The sequence below is a fragment of the Marmota flaviventris genome, chromosome 9, assembly GCF_047511675.1.
Source record: "Marmota flaviventris isolate mMarFla1 chromosome 9, mMarFla1.hap1, whole genome shotgun sequence".
Classification (NCBI taxonomy): Eukaryota; Metazoa; Chordata; class Mammalia; order Rodentia; family Sciuridae; genus Marmota; species Marmota flaviventris.
Window position 1 is genome coordinate 10,969,737 of NC_092506.1, and position 10,890 is coordinate 10,980,626.

The 10,890-nt window shown below is 50.6% G+C and overlaps 1 protein-coding gene and 1 long non-coding RNA gene across 2 annotated transcripts in view; one reads left to right on the top strand and one right to left on the bottom strand.

Moving 5' to 3' along the window:
- Fads2 (fatty acid desaturase 2) overlaps positions 1–3,056 on the bottom strand; it is a 29,618-nt gene extending 26,562 nt beyond the window's left edge. The window contains exon 1 of the mRNA XM_027944076.3: positions 2,648–3,056. Coding sequence (XP_027799877.1) covers positions 2,648–2,854 — 207 coding nt within the window. The 5' untranslated portion in view covers positions 2,855–3,056. The remainder of the gene's footprint in view (positions 1–2,647) is intronic.
- On the top strand, positions 1,400–6,473 carry LOC114099689 (uncharacterized). The gene is made up of 3 exons (XR_011708519.1): positions 1,400–1,493; positions 1,956–2,044; positions 5,794–6,473. It is a non-coding gene; the product is annotated as an uncharacterized lncRNA (long non-coding RNA).
- The last annotated feature ends 4,417 nt before the right edge of the window (positions 6,474–10,890 follow it).

Consider the following 10,890-nt stretch of genomic DNA (forward strand, 5'->3'; position numbering starts at 1 on the left):
TCCTCCCAAAACTTTGCCAGATCCACAAATACTCTGTCATTTCCTGTGTTCTCAGGAAGAAGTCTGTGCCCCAAGGGACAAAGCCACTTGCTTAACAGGCTGGACAAAGCTCTCGAGGCCCACAGGCTGCTCCTACCTTTTTTCCCTTCCCATATTCCCCTGATGCTCAGGGCCTTTTTTCAGAAAGTTAAAAAAAAAAAAAAAAATTCAAACTGCCAAAAGAATCCAGTTGTTCACTCTATCACTATTCAATTACATCCTCAGTGGAAGTCCATGCCCGAGAAGTCTCAATGTGGAAGGCAGTAAGCTTCATGGACAGGGGTTGTCTTTATATTTTGCTACAACAAAATAGCTAGCATAAATTAACATTTTCTTTCTTCCAAGTTCCTCTTTGCATACTTTACATTCTAGTGGTTTCCTAATTCTCTCTCTCTCTCTTTTTTTTTTTTTTTTTTTTTTTTGTCATTTGTCTGATAACACCATGTTGGGTGGTTGGGTGGTGTAGGGCTTACTTTGCCTCGAATATTTCTTTGGAGTAGGTACAGGTGTATCTTACCTATGAGGACAGGGGGCTCAGTAGCATGATACCACTCCAGTAATCACATCTTCTTTCTCCCATTTCAGACTGTCTGCAGCCTAATCTGACTCCTGGCCTAGCTTTCTGACAACAGGCAAGTCACATCCGTGTTGCCAGATTTACCATCAATGAAATTTATACAGAAAGCTCTGGGGCAAAAATCAGAAATAAAGAAAGTGTTATATTTTTACCTCCAACTTGTGAGATAGTGAAGGGGCATAGAAGAGTAAGGCATTCCAGTACTGAACAGGATGGATGTGAGCACAGTTTCTTGGAGGAAACTCATTGTAAAGGTCAGGAAAACACTGATAACATCCAGAATAAGGATGGAATAACTCTGACAGCTTAAACTATGAAGTTCAAGGCAATGGACAGATTGAGCTTCCACATAAGAAAATGATTACTAGACAAAAACAGAATAATCAGACCAAATATATCATGTTTGACTTTTCCTTCTAGGAAACTCTTTGGTGAGAGCCTGGTAGAGCAGGGACCTTCTACAACTTACCTATGGAGTCATGAACAGGCTAGCACAAGTCCAGCAACAGAGAATAGTGGAAAGGCCCCAACCAGGAGGTAGGAGGTCTTTTACCTAGGAATTGCTTCACCAAAGCTCCTCACCAGATTGCAGAAAAGTCCAATTGAACTAGTACTGAAAGTCTGTGAAAAGTTTATACCCATCTGAATTCTGATTAGCATCATCAGCCCTCCTGGGCTTAAGCATTGTAGTGAGCAGGTCAAACAAGGTGGGGACGAAAACTGTAGGCTATATGGATATGGTGGCCCTCTTCTCAATCTTGAAAAGAGTTGAGCCCTGCTCACCAAAGCCACCAGTCCATCTGGTCTCCACGATATGAAAGTGGGGAGAGTCAAGAATTAGGAGTATCCCACTTGAACAGCAAAAGATCACAAACAGGTCAGCATCCTAGACCTCCAGGTGGAATGAGCGGGGTCAAGGTTATCCCTCCTTTCTTTCTGCCTCTCCCCTATTCACCTTGCCCCAGTTTCTTTAGCCCAGTCCACCTTTTTCTCTGCTCTGGCTCACCACCACCAAGGGTGAGCCAATCCTTGTCTCCCTCTCCCCGCTCTGAGTCTCTGGGGCTCCTGTCGAACTTTAATGCCAGGATTTCAGACTGGGGGCTGCCGGAGTGGGACTGCTGCGTAATTGCGGAGCCACACACGTGGTGAGGGCAGGAGAGGCAGCCCTGGCTCTGGAGAGGTCCCAGAGCCCATTATCTTTGACAGTGCAAGATGAGGGAAGTGAGTTCCCGGTAGGATTTACAAACAGAGGGCCATTGAGTTGAACGTCCGAGAGTAACCTCGGATGCAGATGGACCTGTTGCCAAGCCTGCCTACTGTTTCTAAATTCCGGTTCCAGGCATCCTCTCTACCTGGGCTTTGCAGACTCCAGCCCGTTCTCCTTCCACCAGTTCTCCATCCGGGTGTCCCAGAAGACCGGCCTTTGAGGTGGGTCCAGATAATCCTTGGGAGCGTGGGAACCTGAGCTACTAGGCTGCTTCTCCCGGGCAGCCATTGCGAACCTTCTCAGACCAGAATCCCAGCAGCAGCGAGCTCGCGCCAGGGATGAGCTTCCCTTCTCCGCCCCCTAGTTTTGCTAGAGAGTGCAGGACGCGCGCCGAGTCCCACACAGGGCTGCCCGCTCTCCCGCTCCTTTCCGCGGCGTCCAAGGGTGGCCATCTTCCGAGCTGGGAGCGCGAAAGCCCCGAGGAGCGCCCCCTTTGGAGAGTGCCCGTCTCAGGCTGAGCTCGCGGAAGGAGTGGACGCGTGGGTCGCAGCACGCGCGGCAGCTGTGCACAGTTACCCACCGCTGGGACCTCCACGGCCGCGCAACCCCCCGGGGTGCGAAATCCGACCCCCACCCCAAGTCGGCCCAGTAGGCCCAGAGGAGGACGATTCTGGACGTGGGATGAGCGCAGGAGATTCACTTTCCTTCCCTCCTGAACGTCCCGAGCTCGATTCAGAGCCTGAGGTCTGTTTGGCGCCCAGTAACCCCGGGCTCCCGATCCCGCCGGTGGCAGAGAAGGGAAGCTGGAGCCCCCAGACTCTTACCGTAGCATCTTCTCCCGCGTAGTGCGCGATGACCCGGTGGCCCCCCGGGTGCCGCGTGGACCATTTGGTGACGTTGTAGACCTTGCGGTCGACCACGAGCCACTTGTCGGTGCCCTGGTTGTGCTTCTGAATCTCCTCCCAGCTGAAGGTGGGCATCGGCGCCTCGCGCTCGGTGGCCCCCTCGCCCTGGTTCCCCCCCTTCCCCATGCTGCCTGCCCACCGGGATGCTTCGTGCGCCGCGGTTTCCGGGAGCCGGCGGCTGGCTGCACGGACCTTTCCCTCCTGGCCCGCACCCTCCTCGCTTTCGGCTTTTGTCTTCTCCTACTCCTCCTCCCACCGCGACCCCTCCCCTCGCCTTCGCTCCTCCTCGCCTTGCAAGTATCCCTGCCTTCCTCCGGTGTATCCCGGTTTCCCGGTGCCCCCAAGTGGTCCCCTTCCTTCGCCCCACCCTCAGCCCGCCCGCTACGACTTTTGCCTCCAGTAAAAACTCCCGGGTAGCTCACGGCCTCGACGCCTCCTCCTCCCGCCCCTCCAGCCCCCCCCCCCGACCGGGGCTCCGCATCCTCCCGCGTTCCCCGCCGCCCGGGTTTCCACAGTGATCAGCAGAGCGCCTGCACCAATCAGGGATCGTCGCCCCGCCTGCCATTGGCCCAGGAGGATCTTTCGAAGGCCAGCGGGCTGGAGCGGTGGGTCCCCGGCTCCCCCGCCCGCCCGCGTGGAGTCCAGCCCTGCGGCGAGGCCCGCTACGTGTCCGACCTCCTCCCTCCCCCAGATGCAGCCCTAGGGCCCGGAGGAGATCCCAGAGGGGCAGACCGGGGGCGGCGACTGGGCTCGGCCGAGCTCAGGGGCGCGTGCGCGCACTCCAGGCGCTTCGGGGGTTTGCACCTGATGCCGGCACAAAGAGGGTTCAGCCGCCGCCCACGCCAGCAGGCTCTTAAGCTGGCGAGCAGGCCAGGACACCGAGTTGGTGAGGTCCACTCCAGGACTGGATTGGCTAGGTAACGCCCTTCCCTGGCCCGCTGGAATCGAGACTCCGGTATCTCACATTGTCTGAGCGATCCACGTTGTGTGGCACCTCCCCGGCAGCCTCTCTGGGGAAAGGAGCCGGTCTGGATCTGTTTGCAGGCTTTGAACCTTTTAATCAGACAGTCTTGGGAGGAGAAATTGGGGAATCTCTGTTCTGTTCCTTGTGCTAGGAGCCAATGCCAGGAAGGAGGTGAAATTCCAAGTCGCAGCGCTTTCCCAGGATTCAAGCTCACAGCCTTGTTGGGAAACACGGAAACAATACAGGACCATATATAATTGATGTGAAGTGGTGGTGTTCAGACTCGGGGAAGTCTAAGCCTGCAGTCCTGCAGGTCCCCAGATGCTGTTTAACATCAGTGCCCTAACAGGGCTGGCCCAGATTCCTGGGGAAGTGGGCCTGGCTGGATGAGGAAACCAGTAGAAAATAAGGATGAACAGAGGGAGGTGCAGAAGATTTGGGAATCAGCAAGTGGCCCAGTCACTCCCGGAGACCACAGAGAGTTCATACTGCCTAGCTCCTAATGACTTTAGTGAAAGGAACCAACCTGATGCAGGGGTGACTTGGGCAGACATGGGGAGGGGGGACCAGGCAGGATCCCTTCCATGTCACTCCAATAGTCCCAGACCTATAGGACCTCCATGGCCTCATCATTCCATACTGGTATCAGTCCTGAGCCCTGTCGTTCACTCCACAAACCCCAGACCTGAAGAGGGCGAGACCTCTGCCTTAGAGCTTCCCCACAAGATAAGAGAGAATGAAGCAAGTCATCCAGGGGGTACAGTGACTTTTAGGCCTGTTAAAGTTTTATTGAAATGGAACCAAGAAGAGGATTTTTTCAAAAGAGTATTAGCACAATACAGAGATCACTTCAATGAAAAAGTTTTAAAGGGCTGTGGAGCTCAGGAGAGGGAGCGATATCTGAAAGGAAGACCCGGGGAGGTCTCCCAGGTGAGCCTTGGAAAGTTGGGGAAAGCTGGGGTTCCTAGGAGCAGGTGCCAGCTGGGCACTAGCCAGAGTGCGGGGGGGAAAAAGGCAGGGATGAATGAATGAACAGGACGGCTGCAGCAAGGCCAGCTCCCGGCAGGTTTCAGGTTCGGGGAGCCTCTTGGGCCTCCATAAGGACAGGATGAAGGACTTCGTGGTGGAGCCAGTGCAGAGCTTTGAAAATTCACCCAGCACGAGTGTGCCCCGATCGGATCTGTGATGTGGAAAGAGACCCTCTGAGGCAGGTTGGGGCTGGGATGAGAAGTGGGGAGAAGCCAGGGATGCAGCAAATTTAGCTTAGGATTGAGGAAGGGAGGCCTGGACTAAGGGGACTTCATGAGACCAATCTCCCACTAGAAGCACCTGGCACCCTCTGCCCTCTTCCTGTTCCTCTCTTATTGAATATTCTGCCTGCTTGGATGAGCTGGTGAGAGTGTTTGCTCAGCCAACCCACCCAGAGTCACTTAGGAAAAGGGGTGATCTCAGAGAGGAAGGAATTCCTGTGGCTTCCTCCTGTCCCACAGAATCGGCCCTCTGCTCCCCCAGGAGCACCAAAGACTGCAGCCTCCCAGGGGTGCTGCCAGGATCTCATCATGATCTTTCATCTTTATCAGTGACAAAAGGTACCAGCTTGCAGGCATGGAGCCCAGGTCCCCTCAGCCAGCCAAGAGGGTGAACAGATCAGGCAGAGTGCATACGAGGGGAGAGAGGGCCTCCAGGAATGGAGCCCACACCCACAATCCCCGCTAAATGGGGGGATTGCCCTCACAAGGAGGCACTGATGGGAGCCTGTTAGGGTCATGAAAGAGAGAGTGAAAATGAATGACCCTCCAGCCATCTTGCAGCTGGGGCTCATCCAGAGGGAACACTGGAGACAAAGGGCACCTTGGAGGCAAACCATCAGCAGAACATTCATTCTGGCCTCTTCTGTCTCTTCCTTTCTTTGGGTGATAAATATGGCCACATTGCTTCCAACCTTTAAGATATCTTCCTGTTGCATCTTTCCAAAGCCCTCAAGGTCCACCCACTATCACATTTCATGAATGCGGACTCTGTGCTCTCTGGGTTTACTTTCTGTCTTCCATTCATTTCTCAGTTCATTACAATTTCTCCCATTTTTTTTTTTTTTTTCCAGTGCTGGAGATGGATCCCAGGGCCTTGCACGTGTTAGGCAAGTCCTCTACCACTGAGCCACACCCCGGCCCCACTCTACTCCAGTTCTCCTAGTGTGTCAGTCAGCTTTCTGTTATGATAACAAACACCTGAGACGATCAACTTATTTTTTTAAATAGGTTTATTTTTGCTCACCGTTTCAGAGGCTTCAACTCTCTGGGCCTGTGATGGCACATCATGTGGAAACGTGTGGCAGGCAAAACCGTCTACCTCATGGCTTAGAATGGAAAGAAAGAAAGGAGAGGGGCTGGGGTCTCGCTGTCCCCCTTGAGGGCATGCCCCTAGGGACCTCTTTCTAGGTCCCACCTCTTCAGGGTTCCATTGCCTCTCAAAAGCACATGCTGAGAGCCATGGCATTTTTGGTTGAAAGCCATTGAGATGATATGATTATGTTAAGATCTGCATTCAAATGGATATTAGACCCCTGCTGTCCGCCTCCACCTGCTACTTTGGAGCTCTAGCGGGACTCCCGGAGAGTTCCCATTGGTTGGGGAAGTGCGGGAGGAGGGATTGCCAGAGGAGGGATTTGTCTGTTGGTGTACTGTGGCCCAGGAGAACCGCCGCGTGTGTGGTTCGGCATATTTCCCGGGAGAGTGCGTGGCATTGGCGGGAGTTTCAGAAATAAAGTTTGTTCCTGCTTGAGTGGCTCGTGATTTTGTGCCCAGCCAGACTGCGGCAGGGGACCAAGCCTTTGACACATGGACATTTGGGGTACACTTACAATCCAAACTATAGCAAAACATAATAATAGCAATCCCTCCCATTGGTTTCTCCATTTAAGTGCACAAAGATCTTTCAAATAATGTACAAAACCACTGCATAATGTCCAGTACAGAGCGATCATTCAATAGACAGAAGTTCTCATCCTTCCTCCCCATGACCTGGTTTCTCCCATTTCCTTGTTCAGGGACCAGTCTGCATCCAAATCTACATTTGCAATGCCATCTCTTTCCCAGGGCCTGACCACACTTCCACTCCTTCCCTGGGCTGCAAAGCTGAGGTCCCCCTCCCAACTGAAACCCAGAGGCAAGGGAGCAGCCCAGCCTCATGTGTTTTGGGGGTCTATCCAGGTCTAACTCACACCATTTCAGGTACAAAATCAAACTTGTCTTCTTCCCAAATCCAACCCTGCCTTTGAACTTCTCCATCTCCATGAATAGCACCACTGTCCCTCCAGCCATGCAGTGTCAGAATTCCAGAATATCTTTACTTTTCCAGGATCCCACTCTTACAAAAAGGTTATGGTGTTCAGCAGATTCTACCTCCAGAGGGTTTTATTCTGCCCCCCTTATTCCTTTGTCTCTGTTACTGCCCTGGATAAGACCTCTCAACAACCAGCCATTGCCGCACTGAGCCCAGATCTCACTGTGACTTTCCTTGACTCCAAACTTCTCTCCGTCCCTCATTACCTAGTGAATTAAGTAGGGCTGAAGTGCTCCCTGGGGGCTGGTCATGTGACTCATGGGTAGAGTGCTTCTAGCACACAAGCGGCCCTGGGTTCCATCCCTGGAAGAAAGGAAGGAAAGAAGGAAGGAAGGAAGGAATGAGTTTTCCCTGAAGACATTGGCTTGCCTGTAGTTCTAATGCAAAAGGCAAAAGGCACACACACACACACACAAAAAAAAAAAGGCATGTGGGGAGAAATACCTTATTTTTATGTAAAATCATGGTAGGAATATCCCATCGTAGTTCAGACCATGAAACCAAAATTAGAGAAGTGTTCTTGGGCCCTGAAGTGGAGAACCAACAGAACCGATATGTAATATCTTAAAAAGCTTAGTTTATCTCGCGGACAAACAACTGTAAGAATGGGCAATGAATGATCACACTACACTTCTCAGAGAGCCCAGGCTGGGTGGGTTGTGTCCAGTCTTCCATTCTCACATCAGACAAGGTCGTTGAGTGCTTTGTATGTCCCTTTAGGTCCCTTTGAAGGGTACTGGACCACAGGCCATTGTTATTAGAAGGCCCAAATTATCCAAGCTCTGGCTCCTATTGGCCTTGTGATCTTTCTTGACCAGGTCCTTAGGTTTTTCTGAGCCTCAGGGTCCTCATCTGTAAAATGGGAGCAAACCTACCTCGAATAATTTTGCAGATAAAATCAGGCAATTACAATGAAAACTAAAAACACTTTGTAGTCTACAAATTAATCCACCTACCCACTTCAAGGGACTTATTATTATTATTGCGGCTGTCATTGCTATGATATCAGTAATGGCAGGTCTTTGGTATTGCCACCAATGTTTGTTTCTTCAGCTATCAGTACTGATAATTAACAGTTCTTGAGCATTGATCATGCACTGCTGTGTTACATGCTTTAAACCCATTGTCTATTTTAATCCTCATCTCAGCCTTATTTTGCCAATGATGACAAGAGGGCTCAGGGAGATGATACAGTTGCAAGAGGTCCCATGTTTATAAGCATTGGTGGGATTTTTCTGATCCATGGCCCACATCCTTTCCATCAAATTGCAAATTGCTGGGTGACAGCAGGTAGATGGTTAAACCTAATCTCACCCATTCGTTCATGCAATAGATATTTTTTGAGTTCCTATTACTGTCACACAGCATAAACAACTGAGGTAATGTCAATGGATCAAGCGGCCCTCTGCCAGGAGGAAGAGCTGCACTGGAGACCTTAGATCCTGCTTTCAAGTTAACCAAGTTCAAGTGCATTTGTACATTTCATAATATCATAGTTTTTAGAACTGGAAATACCTTGTTTTACCGACAGGATGGCTAAGGTCCAGCAAGGATGATGAACTTGACCAAGGCCAACATTGTAAATGAACGGTAGAACAAGGACCAGAAATTGTAACTCAAACGTTTTCTGACTCAAAGGTCAGGGCTGCCTTACTGACAGCAGCCAAATACAGGTGGCAAGACCTGCCCAAACATGACAAAATGTACATATGCATTTGAGCACGATGCTTCTGGAGCTTTGAATGTCTTCTCAGACATGTAGGGTTAGGAGGCTTAAGTTAGATTGAAGTAGGGACTCACTGGGCATTAGCCGAGTAATCTCTAGGCCTCGTGTCCAGTCTTTGGTTGACTAAGCAGCAGGGTCAACACTGGTGCCCAAGCCCTGTCCCAGCTAAAGGAGGAAAAGCACCAAAAAAAAAAAAAAACTATCATCCTCATTTTTACAGTTGGGAAAAGTAATTGATGCTCAAGTAATTGGTAAAACTTGGATTTGACATTCAGGTCGAATTCTACAATAGGATCTCTTTCCCAATAGCATTACCTCAGGCAACTTATGACCTTTTGTTGATCAGTTTTCCCACAAGAGATAAATAAGTGGGCTGGGGATGTGGCTCAAGCAGTAGCGCACTTGCCTGGCATGCGTGCGGCCGGGGTTCGATCCTCAGCACCACATACAAACAAAGATGTTGTGTCCGCCGAAAAACTAAAAAATAAATATTAAAATTCTCTCTCTCTTTAAAAAAAAAAAAAAAAAGACACCTATCTGAATTCATTAAAAAAAAAAAAAAAGAGATAAATAAGAGATATCCACACATTTTGCCTGCCTCCAAGGGCTGTAGTGACAATCGTGGTGTAATGGATAGAAAATCACTTTTTAAATTGTTATAGATGCAAATGAAATAACACGGATACGTCTAGATATGGACATAAACTTTACATGGAGCTAACATGCTGGATCTGGAGGCAATTTAGTATCTAATCCAATCATCTGATTTGACCAGACTTGAAACTAGTCTCATGAAGCTGGGTGGTTGCAGAATCAGGATTAGAGTTCACAGATTTTAGTTTCTATTCCAGGGCTCTTTCCCCAAGAGACCTCAAGGAATTTGCAGAGCTGGATAGAAAAGTGGCTGCTGTGTTTCTGTGGTTCCCCCTCCAAGCCTGCTGTGAGGGGGGACAGGCATCCTCATAAGGGGCAGAGGAAGCACCCCAAGAAAAGGGAAGCCCAGGGCCAGAGCTGAAGCAGAGGAGAAAGACTGTGACCACTGGTGTGGGGACATGGGCACAGGAGCCCACGGGGCACACAGCCAAGGCAAGGCCAGAATTCACCCAGGTCATGGAGGGCAGCCTGGCGATTACCTGGCTTTACTTTTAAGACAGGGAAACTAAGACCCAGAGATGGCCTTGTTCAAAGTCACACAGTGGTTAGGAAATCTGAGAGGCTTTCTGTTTCTAAGAATAGGTTGGCGGGTTCTGAAGTTAAGAGGCTGATGAAAACACAAGAACAGTATGGCCTAGGCATCCGAAGCCACCCTCTCCATGAAAATACATAAAAGTTCTGGCTAAAATATATAAGGGATCCCTCAAATGCAGCGGTCATCAATTTCTACCCAGCTTGTCAGACCTCAGGTGACCTGTCCCCAGGCCCACCTGAGCAGCATCCCTTAGCACTGGGCCCCTGGGCTGTGACACTGGGTGTGGGTGCCGCAGTCTGGCTGGGCACAAATGCCACAGTCTGGCTGGGCACACAATCACGAGCCACCACACAGCTTGTAGATTCAAACAGCAACTCTTTATTCCCGAACTCACACCAGCCATCTACAATCACGTTCTGGGGAAATCCACGTTCTCTGCCCAAATCCACCTCCACTGGGCTTCTGTCTCCCAAAATATACTGTCTGAATCCCGTGAGAACTCAAGGGGAACTCAGGCAGCAGGATACGCCCTATTCCCAGCAGGAATAATCTTAAACCTTAAACCTGGAACCTAAACCCGGAACGCCCTAATCCGCCTTGGTCCTTGAGCAAGGTCACCTACATTCAATGTCACTGCAACATGGGGTACGCTGGCAAGGAAATTGTCATACCTACTTGGCTAATGGCTCCCAGCATGTGGGCACAAGAGAGGCTTCCTCTTTTGTTTGCCATTGCTCTAAGCCCCCCAGTCAAACCTGAACCCTCTCATGCCCCACAGGTGAACAAGGTCAAGTCCTCCTCTGAATGTCTCCCGGGTGGATGTCCTCTCCCCCTGCCCAAGATGCTGTCCTGCATCTTCTTTCCCAGAGTTCTGTGCCCACCACTCTGGTGCCCTCACTTAGACCTAACTCTTTTTTCTCCTCTGATCGTTACCGTCCAAC